This window comes from Mus pahari, chromosome 18 (assembly GCF_900095145.1).
Source record: "Mus pahari chromosome 18, PAHARI_EIJ_v1.1, whole genome shotgun sequence".
NCBI classification, from domain to species: Eukaryota; Metazoa; Chordata; class Mammalia; order Rodentia; family Muridae; genus Mus; species Mus pahari.
In genome coordinates, this window is record NC_034607.1 from 32,347,028 (window position 1) to 32,361,730 (window position 14,703).

At 44.0% G+C, this 14,703-nt stretch overlaps 1 protein-coding gene across 1 annotated transcript in view; it reads right to left on the reverse strand.

Annotated features, from left to right (window-relative positions):
• Rab31 (RAB31, member RAS oncogene family) overlaps positions 1–14,703 on the reverse strand; it is a 112,469-nt gene that overhangs the window by 38,469 nt on the left and 59,297 nt on the right. Inside the window, exons 4-5 of the mRNA XM_021217767.2 lie at positions 2,265–2,336; positions 535–641 (exon numbers count right to left, since the gene is read on the reverse strand). Of these exons, the coding sequence (XP_021073426.1) occupies positions 535–641; positions 2,265–2,336 (179 nt within the window). The remainder of the gene's footprint in view (positions 1–534; positions 642–2,264; positions 2,337–14,703) is intronic.

A 14,703-nucleotide genomic window follows, 5' to 3' on the forward strand; every position in this document is an offset into this window, starting at 1 on the left:
CTGTTCGATTTAATATTTATCATTGTAGGAACCATAAGGTTTATATCATTCTCCTATAGTTCCACTCTAGTAGAATATCATGCTGATTGCCACAGTGAGGGGCCATCAGTTAAATCGTTACACAAAAACCATAAACATAACCAAAGACATAATTGCACTTAGTCAGAGACATTTGTGGGTGGGAGCGATGACACACAAACACACATGACACAAACACACACAAACAGATTTGAAATGTGTCTTACCTAATATCAGATAAGTTGCGCACACATCACATACACAGATCATACAAACATGCACACACACACATACACATATACACTTGAAATGTGTTTTTTACCTAATATCAGGTTGTGCACACATCACACACACACGCATCACACACACACAGATCATACAAACATACACACACACATACACATATACACTTGAAATGTGTTTTTTACCTAATATCAGATAGGTTGTGCACACATTACACACACACACACACACACACACACACACACACAAACACACACACCAAATGTGTCTTACCTAATATCAGAGAGGTCACACTTGTTCCCGGCAATCGCCATCACAATGTTTTCTGGGCCATGCTCCTTCAGCTCCTTGACCCATTTTTTCAAGGTATGAAAAGAATCCTAACCAAAAAACAAAATAAGTCACTGAGAAAAACCTGCCAATATACTTCAAAGAAGTAGAGATGTGAACCCAGTATAATTTAATGGGGAAAAAAAAAAGACATTTGTAGGGGACAGACAATTAACATTAGCTAAGATATCTCTTTCTAAATTAAAGCTTGAGGGAGTTAAAAAAAATTCACATGTGTAACTTTCTTCAGTAAGAACCATTGACTAGAAATAGTAGCCTTGACTCTGTGGGAGCCAACATCTCAGAACCAAGCAAATACCAAGGCCTACTTCAGGAGAAAGGTGTGAGTTCAGGTCCTGCTTGCCCTTCATTCCACCCTCCCCTAGGGCAGAGGCCAGGTGGTCAGACATTTTGGTGAAAGAGGTCAGAACTCATGGATTCTACAAGCAGCAATGAACCAGCTACCAGTCAGCATTCCAGAGGGACTGGGGCAGGAGGAATGCCATCAAATCAAAGCGCTCACTTGTTAATGAGTAAACCTCAAAAATCCATTCCAGTCAATCTCTCCACCGGAGATACACTCCAGAGTCCTCAGTGGACGCCTGAAACACTACCTTGGAACCGAAGCCTAGAAACAACCCGTTTCTGTCCCACGAGTGCCTATGACACAGTTGAAGCAAACAAGTGGGCCGAGTAAGATAAAAAACAGTAACAAAGTAGCGTGATCATAAGAAAACACACTGTTTCAAATGTACCACTTGTTTCTGGAATTTTCCATCTAATACTTTTGGATGGCTGTTGACCTTGCATAGCAAGGACTACAGAAAAATCAAACCACAGATAAATGGGGACCACCGCCTACAAGCACACATACACACATAGTTACCTTTATAAACACAAATATTACCTCTGACCTTTGAATGGTGCAACTGAACCACTAACAGAAAATAACCTATAATGATAAAACACCCAGAACTTAAAACATTCTCGCCGGGCAGTGGTGGCGCACGCCTTTAATCCCAGCACTCGGGAGGCAGAGGCAGGTGGATTTCTGAGTTCGAGGCCATCCTGGTCTACAAAGTGAGTTCCAGGACAGCCGGGGCTACACAGAGAAACCCTGTTTCGAAAAACCAAAAAAAAAAAAAAAAAAAAGAAAAGAAAAAAACCATTCTCAAGGAAAGTGCTAACCGGCATGGCCAGGCCTCCGTGAAAGCCCAATTTTAAGGAGTGGAAAGGTGGCTCAGCAGTTAAAACTGCTGGCTGCTCCATCAGAAAGACCAGGTTTGGTTCCTAGCACCTACATGGCGACTCGCAAGGATGTGCAAGTCCAGTTTCAAAGGATCCAATGCCCTCTCCTGACCTCAATGGGAACCAGACGCACACGTCATGTATGATATATAGGCAGGTAAAAACTACACATAAATAAAATAAATAGATTGGTTTTTTTTTTAAAAGGTCAGCTTTCCGATGAATGTTTATTGTTTCCGTAATTGAAAGGATCAATCAGAGTGATGGTGGTGAGCGGAACGCACTGGATGTGTCGCTTTCAGCCTTCTTGCCTGCCACGCGGCCGAGGCTCCCAGGGCGCTGACAAGAGTCACAAAGCACCGACCTGCTTCGGTGTCTCTGGGACGGTCACCAAGCAGGGTGTCTGGAGCTGGGGACCTTCTTACCTGCTTAGTGATGTCATAGACAATGACGGCTGCAGCAGATCCTCGGTAGTACATCGGAGCCAGGGAGTGGAACTGTTGAAGAGCAAGCCTTGATCAGCAAACAGATTTTAAGCATCCCTAAGCCACATATTAAAAGGTTATGCCACATCATCTCTGTAGGAGCTCAAAATCCCTCCCCCTAATGGACTGCTCCAGGACTTAAGATTAAATAATAAATTTTGCTCCCCAGCTAGCCATACACTTGTGGTTTATGGGCCGTGAAATCTCCTCTGGGCCAAAAGCCAGAGACAGATTTATTTTCAGTGTTGCCTTCCTCTGAATTTCCTTTTCTCTGCTGGCCCAAGGCAGTCTCATTAGAACTATGGAGTGGTAAGGAAAAAGGCAGGTTCCTAGGAGAGCTTGGAGCGCTAGACCCCTGCAGAGCTACTGGGATGGAGCAAAGACCCGGCTGGCTGCAAAGCTTTATTGCCTACCAAGGTCAGCTAGTGGTGACACATTAGATGGGCTTCAGACCCCAAACTAGACATATTAAGAACCAGAACCTCTCATCCTCAAATAAGATGGATAATTATTCTCTGAATGTATACACTACATGCATATTTTGAATGGGGGCCTAGTCTTCATTTGTATTATTATTACTATTATTATTTTAAAAAGCTGTTGGGAGAGGCCAGTGAGTGAAAAAGAGCTCAGCAGGGAGTTGAAGAAATGATAAGTACCTCACTATAAGTTACCAGCAAATGTTTACACTTACTCAATTAACAAAAGAATGAACTAAAAATGATGAGGTCCTAAATAATTCAATAAACATTTAAAGGCCTTAGATTCAATGTTGGGGTGGGTCTGGGGAGCAAAACACCCTTATACCGGGGTGGTATTTAGTGCTTCCCCACAAAGCCACTGGGAACGACCTAACAGAAACTAACGTTGAGCCAGAAGTCTACATACAGGAAATATATACAAGTGTGGCCACCAGATCTAGAAAGACATCTATCTCCCTATGTTGTAAAGGAAGTAAAAAATCAAAGAATGTGAAGGTTCATCAGGGCACTGTGTTATAACCTGGACTGAATGTCCATGTGCTCCACACAACTCCAGGGTTGAGACCCTGATCATTGTGATGGCTTTTGGGAGGGAAGATTGGGGGCATCATAGGTCATGGGGTCAGATGAGGTCATGAAGAGAGTCTCATGATGGGATTACAATATTACACAGAGAGGAAGAATGTCCCCTCCACACCCTGTACAAAAGGATACAGAAAGAAGGAAGCTGACTGTGAACCAGGATCTACCTCAGAACCATAAGAAAGAAAGCTTTGTTCATTTTTTAAAAAACAAACATTTTTTGAATAGTTATTATATATATACATATATATGTATATATATACATATACATATATATATATATATATATATATATATATATATANANAGAGAGAGAGAGAGAGAGAGAGAGAGAGAGAGATTAGCTGTCTTCAGACACACCAGAAGAGGACATCAGATCTCATTACAGATGGTTGTGAGCCACTATGTGGTTGCTGGGATTTGAACTCATGACCTCCAGAAGAGCAGTCAGTGCTCTTAACCACTGAGCCATCTCACCAGCCTATTTCTGTCCTTTATACCACCTGCTCTGCAGCATTTTGCTCTAGCTGAGGCTGACTAAAATGTATGCAGATAATGGAGTATTCCACAACCCCTGAAATGACAAGGACTTTTATTTAAAGGAAAACATCTTCTTGACATACTACGAAGTGAAAAACTGTCCAAAGGCAGCAGAGATAGAATTTCCTGTGGAAAAGATGGACAGCAATGGATGTGTAAAATACTAGATCATTCCCCAACTGTTAGTAGTAGAAGGTCCAGCAATTTTTACATTTAAAAGGTTCTATCATATACATCACACAATAATTTTAAGTAAGATGATTTTAGGTTAAAATGACAATCAGGGCCGGTGGGATGGCTCAGCAGGTAAGGGCACTTGTCACCAAGCCTGAAGACCTGAGTTGAACCCAGAAACCCACATGGCAGAAGGAAAGAACCACTTCTTCACAGTCTCTGACCTCTAACGGTGTGGGCTGGCAGGGCCACATGTTCACCACCCCCCCACACACAATAATAAGATATTTCAAAAAAATTAGAAATCAGCTATTTTTATTGGGGCATAAAGGAGGGAGAGGAAAGATGAATCCTGTAGTTTTTCTGGCAAACAACAAAACTACCCACTCTCTCTATTTCCCACACGGTATTTCTCGTTGGAATGCTCAAAAGACCTAGAGAGAAGCCAGGATGCCATGGTCACAAACAAGTCTCTCTTTGAAGGAAGACCACCCTCGAATTTGGTGGCTTTTAAGAAATGGGGTGAGGGAGAGTCTGTCACACTCCTCTGCCCACAGACACCACACCAGGTCTCACAACACAAGACACCATGAAGGCCTTTCACAGTCAAAGACTTGCCCTATGTCTGCCCTGACGGCTACGCTCAGAGGAGTCACCTTCAGCCCACCCTTGGCAATGCTCTCCTCCTGTATCAAGACCAGTCAGGATTTTGGTTCATGAGGGGAAAAAGAAATGTCTGTAAACACCAGGCTTTACTAAAGGCAGAGGGTGAATACAAAGATGCCTTTTGGCCAATCAGGTGAGCTTCCCCCACCCCCAACTTCTTGTTTTCAAAACAGCCTCTGCTAAAGAGTGAGCACAAATTCCCCCCCCTCTCCCCGCTTCCCAGAAGTCAGACACATGACAGAGATTTCCCTTTGGGCTCTGACGCCAAAGCTGCCTCTTGAAGAGCCAATAGCGTGTGGGTCTCATGAATTATTGAACACCCTCAGCCTGCAATGCATTACGTTTCCTTCCATTCCCCACAAAGGAATCACTCTGAAATAAATCTGTTGGTGAAGCCACTTAAAGGACTTTATTGCTGGAGACGTAGGGGTTTTAATAAATTAAAAGTTAATGTCTAGGTTCTGAAACTCAATAATGCATTGACCAAAGGGTAATATCTGTGAAGGACAAAGAGAGAAATCATTTCTCGCTTACAGTATATATCCGTTTATTCCACACAGCGAGAACAGAAGTGCATACACTCGGCCACAGACTGATGTGATATCACTTACCTTCCAGGAGGTCAAAATTAATATCGACAGGAAGATCACAGAAGAGTCTTCCAGAATAAAGGTCACAATTACAGGAGGTTAGTAAAAGCTTTCTTATTAAAGCCTCCTTTGAAAGGCTGTTTAGTAGATGATAGATACAAACATATGTATTACATATGTTTGTATCTATCATATAGATAGATAGATAGATAGATAGATATAGATATAGATATATACACATGCAAACATATGATGAGAATGTCAGAGAGAAAGAGAAGCTGAGGTTCATACTCCATTTATCTGTAACAGACTAAGGTATAATAATAGTGGATTTTACAAAATAGAAATAGACTATCATGAAGAAATAAATGAGTCATTTATTCTGCAAATCAATTTTCCATCAAGACCAAGTGGCTGCATTTTGTACCAATAAAATTCTAATGAAATTATTAACAGCAAAAAAAAAGAAAGAAAGAAAGAAAGAAAGAAAGAAAGAAAGAAAGAAAGAAAGAAAGAAAGAAAGAAAGAAAGGAAGACTGTTTAGAAATCAACACTTCAGATGCCAATTCCAACCCTTCATAGACTACTCAAAAAAATATACACTTTAAATTTCAGTGTTGAGATAGTGCCCAGGTACCATTTAGGCGCAGCACAGAAAATTCTGGAAAGCCAATTTGTCTCTTCAAAGAGACGGTTATCTATGTTCTTTGGACATGTGATTAGTTTGGGTTTTGTTTGTTTGTTTGGTTAGTTGGTTGGGTTTTTTTAAAAATTTTATTTATATGAGTACACGGTATCTATCTTCAGACACGTCAGAAGAGGGCATTACAGATAGTTGTGAGCCACCATGTGGGTGCTGGGAATTGAACTGGGGACCTTTGGAAGAACAGTAGGTGCTCTTAATTGAGCCATCTCTCCAGCCCCTAGTTTTGTTTTGTTTTGTTTTTTAAGATTTCATTTTTATTTTTAGTGTGAGTGAGTGTGCATGTGTGTGTGTGTGTGTGTGTGTGTGTGTGTGTGTCTATGTCCGAATCCCCTTGGATCTGGACTTAACAGAGGTGGTGGTGAGCTGCTCAACATGGGTGCTGGGAACCAAATTCAGGTCCTCTGGAAGAGCAATGTCCACTTATAACTTCCCAGCTGTCTCCCCAGCCCTGACTACTTGGTGATGTATGGTTGTCTACATCGTAAGAAAGGAATGCCCTTTAGCATGCTGGGCTTCTCAGCTTTGGCGGGTGAATGCTACAGCGGTCAGTTTCTTATCACACTAATAAAGTATCTGAGGTAATCAACTGAGAGAAACGGGCTACTTTATCTCAGAGTTAGGAGTTCTAGCCTAGGGTCAACTGGTCAGATTTAGCCTGTAGTTATCATGAGTTATCATGGCAGGGGCAAGACTATTCACTTCATGAGGAGGGGGGGGGTCACAGAACAAGAGAGAGAAGTTGCCAGGATTCCACATGGGGATTTTTGAGTGTCTAATGACTCTCTCTCTCTCTCTCTCTCTCTCTCTCTCTCTCTCTCTCTCTCTCTCTCACACACACACACACACACACACACATACACACCTCTCTCCTCCCTTCATCCTCCCTCTTTTCCATCCCCCTGCTTCCTCCCTCCCTCCCTCTTTCTCCCTTTCTCGAATACAGTGAAAGTATTATGCCAGGAAATTCTCCAAACAAGCTTCTTTAATCACATGTGATGACTTCATAAATTTCACAGTAGCAAAACTGCAGGTCAGGAATGCGCCGTGGAGGAAAAGACACGAAGTTTCCAAACAAATATGGCTCCAGCTGGGCTCTGCTCCCCCAGATGAAGAATTAGCCCTGCCAGACATTCTGGCTTCAGGTTCCGGATCTTGGAAGGCAGATCCTGCGGAGCGATTTTTTTTTTTTTTTTTTTTCAGAGAATGATCTGTCCCTGGAGAGTCAGAGGCAGCCAGGGACAAAGCTAGTCTGTGGCCAGTTTGCAGATAGGCCTCAGGTGCCAGCTCCCAATGAGAAACGCCAGCCCTGCCCAGGAATGCAGAGCAGCCACAGTCAAGGCCAGGGAGAGTCAAGGGCAGAAGCCAAAAGGCCCCAAAGCCCTGGCGAACTGTAACAAAGGCGAGTGATGGAAGAAAATTCTTGCCATTCCCAGCGTGCTCAGTTGGCAGAGGATGAATGGAAAAACCAGTAATGAAGAATCTCTCTGTCCCAGTTTCACACAGACCTTCTCTCTTCCCTGAAAAGAGGGCCTAGTTAATATGCCTGCCTCAACATCCTGACACCTGACAGAATGGAGGGAGAACAGAGAGAGTGCTTAGAGACAATGGAGGGAACTGTTCACAATGGTTAGCACCAAAAAAGGGCATCATGGTTTTAATATTTCTGAGTTAATAGAAACTGTTTTTTTTTTTTAAACATGATACATGACCTACGCCATAACAAGAAATGTCTTTCTTAACAGGTTTTCCTTTTTTAATAAATATATCATTAAATCCAAAAGGGGCCCACGTCTTTAATCCCAGCATTCAGGAGGCAGAGGCAGGCAGATCTCTGAGAGTGTGAGGCTAGCCTTGTCTACATAGAGGGTTGCAGGATAGCAAGTCGACGTGTACCAAGAGTGCATCAAAGACCTCAGAAGATGGTGTCGATTCCCTGGAACTGGAGTTATAAACAATGGTAGGCTGCCATAGAGGTGCTGGGAACCAAAGCCAGATCCTCCGGAAGAGCAGCCAGGGCTCTAATCTGCTGATCCATCTATAGTGCCAAGATGAGTGTTTTTATAAGACAGAATAGGTGGTATCGCTCAGTGGTGGAGTGCTTGTTCTTAGCAGCCTCAGGAGGTCCCAGTTCTAAGATATAATAATAACAATAATAATAATAATAATAAATAGTGAGGAGGAGGAAGAAGAGAAGGAGGAGAAGGAAGAGGAGGAGGAGGAGGAGGAGGAGGAGAAGGTACAAAGAGCTAGAATCTTCCACATGCTGGAATATCATACACGAATAAACATGTGTTCTGTTGTAGGGGTGCATGCTTCCTAAGGTCATGAGCCTCAATTTAGATTCCTGGGCAAGCACAGGAATTTCCTAAGCATCCAAAATGATACCTCGTGATAATAGTTGCCTCAAACTTGTTTTTGCTTAAAAGGCTGATTCCCACAAGGGCTTGAGCCCACAAGGGCTGGATGGAAGGCCTGACACTCTGCCTTTATTTTGTATCTGTCTCCTTTACTTTGGGTCAAACTCACACTTGGCTTGGTAGGGTTGAAGCAAAAAAATAAAATAACAACAAAAACAAACAAACAGACAGACAAAAAAAAAACCAGGGCTCTCATCTTAAAGGGAATGAGAGTTTCTTCTGTAGCCAGTTTGAGTGACCACAGTCTGAGGAGCACAGATTTCGGTTACCCCAAATCCCACTTCCAATTTGGAAGCAGTTTTGTTTAGTTTTTTTAATAATTTTACAGAACAAAGTCATAAATCAAGACAAGTTTAAAATATGTTGGTGGGTACATCGGAGAGTCAGGCAGGAGATAAGAGAAGCTTTATCTATAGACCCAAGACATTATATGAGCTTTGGGGCTGGTAGAAACTAGTAGTCTGTTAAGTGGCTAGGTTCCAAAAGGTATTAGTCACAGGGTGTTTGCTCTGACACAGAGTTGGTCAGGGAATAGCTATTCTGAGGTTTGAACAAGTCCAAAATAAGGCAACCAGTGTCTGGACTTGCTGTATTCCAACCTCCCCCACAGAACAGCCTGAATCCTAATCAGTCCACCAGTCTCGGCAGACACAGCTTCTTTTCAGGAGGACTCGTTCACAGGAGACATCAGGCATCCTCATCACTAAGGACTGTCTTGATGACCTGACCGGTACACCACATCCATCTTCAAGGCTGACAGCGCCAAGACAACACTGCTCTGACCTTGCAGTAGTAGCCTTGGTTCTGAGAAGAGCCAAGCACAGAAGACCAGATCCGGCCCAAACAGGACGACTGCTCATGACTTGTGCTGTGTTCTGTAGTCACCTTGGAGAGACCAGGTAGAGTTCTTCAAAGACAGCAGTGAATACTCCTAAGCGTCCTGCAGAACTGGAACCGAGACAGAGACTGGCCACCTCGGCCGGGGCTGCTTCGCTCCCCATGCCTCTTACCCCAGTTCTTCCAGCCCTTGCTGCTCTCCTTTAGCTGGTCCTCATAATAAGGCCATGTTCATTCAACCTTCACTCCCTGCCTTTCCTCCCTCCCCATTCCAGCTCCCCTTCACTTCCTTCTTCTGTTTACTGAGACAAGGTCTCACTATGTAGCCCAGGCTGGGCTCTAAATTGTGGCAATCCTGCGTCAGTCTCCTGAGCACTTGGACTACAGCTGGGGATGCCTGAGCCGGGCTTTGCCCTAAGATTCCGTTTCTGCCATCACCCCAGATTACCCTCCCATGCCAGCAGGTGCAGCTGACACTCAGTGCATTTAGAGAATTCACGGTGAGAGCAAAGAGTATCGTAGAGAGTGGGATGTGTCTTTCTCTTCTGTTCTTTCTGCTCCTTCTGCCCTGAGTATGAAACTGGGAAATGCCCTGGTAGAGTGGGACGGCAGTTCAACATGGGCCAGAATTGTTCATGGCAAAGAAGGGAGCCAGAGGTCTTCAAAGAGCTCCCAGACACACAGATGTACACATAGGGGTCACAGATGCATGTACAGAAGTCACGGATGTACACACAGGTGTCACGGATGCATGCACAGGGGTCACAACTGCTCACACAGTGGTCACAGCTGTACACACAGGGGTCACAGCTGCTCACACACAAGGGTCACAGCTGCACACACTGGAGTCACACAGGGGTCACAGACGAATACATAGGGGTCACAGATGCACACACTGGGGCCACAACCTACTCCCCACCTCAACTCTTCTATCAAGGCCTCTGAAACACATACCGGGCATCATCATAGGTTACCACTGAAATTACTCTTTCCCTGCACATGTAAGTTAAATTCTCAGATTTCCCAGCAGTGGAAGACAAACAGAAGCCTCATCCAAAAGGATCCCACTCAACACTTTAAACAGTCAAGCAAACAGTTCTTGTGAGTCTTAGATTAAGTTGAAAACCAGGGAAAATAAGAATTCATCCTGTGTGGCAGGGCAGCATTTGAGCAGGGGCCTGAGACTTAGGTTTTCCTGTCAACTTGACACAACCTAGGGACACCTAGGAAATGGGAACCTCACCTGAGGGGTTGCTCCAATCAGACCAGTGATTGATGGGGGAAGGCTCAGCTCACTGTGGGTAGCACCATCCCCTAGGCAGTGGGTCTACATAAGTAAGCTAGCTGAGCGTGAGCCAGACAGCAGGCCAGTCAGCATGGTTCTTGCTTCAGTTACTGCCTAAGTTTCTGCTGCGATGTCTCAGTTCAGAAAACAAAGTAGGACAAGGGCCATTTTGCCACTCGGTGCCTGAGTCCTAACTGGAAGAAACCTGTTGTTTCAGACCAAGGTAATCCCAGAGCCTGAGAGTAGAACAGAACCATCATAGGGAAGGGAAACCTACAACCTGCTGCGGCGCTTAGCTAGGAGATAGCCATGGTTGCAGAGAGGAGGGCCCGATACAGATATCTTGGGGAATTCAGCAATGAAGGGCACTGTGGTCAGTAGCCCTGCCTCTTGGTTTCTGGGGCCAGATTCGCCTGAGGGATAACTGCAGAGAACGATCGACCTGAGCCTAATGCCAGCTGACATTCCAATCTCTGGGAGCTAGCTATCTGTTTGGGGGCTCGCTACTGGTGACGTAAGAACTCCAAAGTTTCAAGAGAGTGTTTGGACTTCATAGCTCAATCTTCTCTGTGGGGTGACTGTAGCTGCACTGGGGGGAGCACAGAACCTGACCCTACAGCACAGTCCTCAGTGGATCTGCTTGTGTTTCCCACTACACAACACACTTGAGACGCCAGCCCTAGGTGCACCAACCTTAACATCACTGAAGCTCACCCACAGGCTGCAAAGCCAAGTGTGGCCAGCAGAGGCTCCTGGTACACAGAGAAAGAGAAGCCCCTGAAAAGGAGACTGGTCCTTGCTGGTTTGGACAGACTCTCCTAGCAGATTCGCACCTTGTTTGTTGTCCTAGAAAAATAGCATTCTGGGAGAGATGACACCTAGGATGACCCCAAAATAAAACTCAAAAGAACTATTATTTACTGTAGCCCATAGTTACACAAACTGTAATAAAAACCACGAGAAACAACAACAAAATCAAAGTAAGACAGTGCTTCCAAAGATCCTGAATTCTATACCATATTTAAAAAAAAAATCATGAAATGGATGAAACATCAAAGAATTCAAACTCTTATGAAACTGATTTCAACAAGGGTACAAGGAGATCGATGAATTAGAAAAATCAATTCAAGATCTGGATAGAAATTCAGGTGAGAAAGTAGGCAACCCAGATGAGAAATTCAACACCGAAGAAGAAAACACACACACACACACACACACACACACACACGGGGGGGGGTGAGGGGAGGGAGTGTAGGTTAAAAATGAAAAAACCTCAGCCGGGTATGGTGGCGCACACCTTTAATCCCAGCACTCGGGAGGCAGAGGCAGGCGAATTTCTGAGTTGAGGCCAGCCTGGTCTACAAAGTGAGTTCCAGGACAGCCAGGGCTACACAGAGAAACCCTGTCTCGAAAAACCAAAAAAAAAAAAAAAAATGAAAAACCTCAATCAGCAGGAAAACATGGCCCATGGCCAGTCCCCACCGTCCATGAGATCAAACCCTAGAGGGAACATCAGAGGTAGACGACAAGTTTGAGAGTACATTTCAGGGAGACGTCGGTGGAGGAATAGGCAAGACCTACAGCCTTTCTTGGGCATGTACTACACACCAGCTTTCTCTTACATGTTTCTCTGACCTCTCTTAATACCCATGCATACCCATACTTAAATCTATAGTAAAAATCTTTTCCTAAATTTGCTTCAGAAAGAGAGTGCAGTTAAGTACTATGAAATGAAAGTATCGAAAACTCAGCCATGAAACTGTAGCAGGATCTGGTAAGGTAATCTTACTCAAGCACAAGAAGCATCAAGAACTTCAAATGATCCTGTGGCCCGAGAAGAGCCTTCTGTGACACGTCACGGTGGAAAGGCCGAGACTACAGGACAAAGAAACAGTATTAAAAGGTGCAAGTTAAAAAGAAAATCCCAACTCACAAACAACAGACAGTCCATCAGGACCATGGCCTTTCAACCCTGAGGCTAAACGTCAAGGAAGCAGAACAGGATAGTAAGCAAGTGCCAGTCGAGAGTGTGGTACCCTCCAAAGTTATCTTTTAACATCACCAATGGATAGAGGCATTTCAAGGCAAGCACAAACCAAGCAGTTGGTGACCAGCAAGCCAGCAATGCAGCAGAAACGGATTAAATGGGAGAAGACATCAAAGGACAACCAGGGAAGATTCAATTTTATCAGCTCAGGAAACATGCAAACTTCTAATACGCACTGGGGAGGCAGAAAGGAACAAATGGTTCTTAAACCAACTGGGAGACAAACAGCAGAAATCTATGAACCAGCAGCTCTCTCTGTGGTGGGTATTCTGGGCTGTCAACTCCGCAACATCTGGAACTAGCTAAAACCCAAGTGCCTGGGCACACCTATGAGAGATTTTCCTTAAACAATTTGAAGTGTAAAGACCCAACTTTAATCCTGATCTATTGAGGTGGGAAAATCCACCTTTAATCAGGGCCATGTCTTCTGGTAGCAGCCTGGATAAAGGACATGGAAGAAGAAAACTCTCTTTGCCTGCTTACGCGTGCTCTCCCTGAAAAGTTCTCCCTTTATGATATTAAAGTGTACATTTTGGGATATACTTCCCTTCAGTGTACTGAAGGGAAGTTGAAACGTCTGGCCTTGTGGACTATACAACTACTGGATTATTAGGCTTTCTGTAGTTAGACAGCCATTACTGGATTAGTGGGACCACAGCCTGTAAGGTATTCTAATAAATACTGTGTGTGTGTGTGTGTGTATCACAAGAGGATAACAGTTGGATGAATGTAAGTAAATCACAAAGATAGATATAGATAGATAGATATAGATAGATATGAAATCCATACACTAAAAAAATTAATGCATCACCTAGCAAAGGTGCTGGCCTTCGGTACACATAAACACACATATGAGAAAACAACACAATAAAATACAATTTAAAAACTTAAGTTTTAGAATCTTGAAAGCTGATTTTGTGAAGGCTATTTAAGTGGAAATCAAAGGGCTCAGATTAGTCTAAACAAGCTCGGAAAAGACCAAAATTAGAGAGCTCACACTTCTCTACCAAGCACCCGGTGAGTGATGAGAATCTAGGTCAAAGGAAGTTCCCTCAGGGTCCAAAGCGAAAGCCTCCCGTCTGTGGCCAGCTGCTTCCCGGTGAAGCAGTTAACTGGACAAAGAGTTGTCTCTCTAACAAGCCCCACTTTGTGCCAGATGTATGAAGTGAAGCTGGATTCCTTTCACACAAGATGCGAAAGAGGTAACTCCAACAGAGCATTGTAGAAGCACAGATAAGGACAAGAATCAAAGAAGCGTGGAAGAAAACATGGGTGTGCATCTTGGTGACACTGTCTGGTGATGATGGGGGGGGGAATAGCTACAACCTCAGGCATTGCCGGTGGGATGCTAAAATGGCCAAGCCACTTTGAGAAATGGCTTGGCATTTCTCCTATGTTACCATAGATACTGCATAACCCGTGATACTAAAGTAACACGCACCCACAGAAACTTGTATACAAATGTTTACAGCACCATTACCCATTAACAGCCCAAAGTGGAACTAACCCAAATGTCCATCAGTCGATAGACAGATAAACAGTCCACGGAACAGGCTCTGAAAATCCAAAGTATTCCAATATCTGAAGATGGAATACGAACATGGTGCCACAAGGTGGAAATCCAGTAAAAAATAAATACAGTATTATCTCCAGGCTGCACGTAGAAGACAGATATGAAGCATACCTAAGTCTTATGCTTAAATGTGGGTTCAGCTTTACATGGCTCACACGTATGATAACACCTGACAGTTCACTCAGTTTGACAATTCACACTCCCCTCCTGGTGACAGGAACAGGGACAGCCAGCAACATTACAGTTAAAAGCAAAAGAGGTGAATGCCTGTGTCTGGATCACTGTATGGCTTTGGCTGGCCTGGCACTTGCTATGGAGACTAGATTGGACTTGAATCCTGGGAATCTGCCTGTCTGCCTACTAAGTGCTGGGAGCAAAGGCAGCATGTAGCAGCACCACAGACCTCCAGACCTTGGAACAGTGCCATCCATATTCAAGGCAGGTCTTTTTTCCTCTCCATACTCTCCCTCACAGACATAC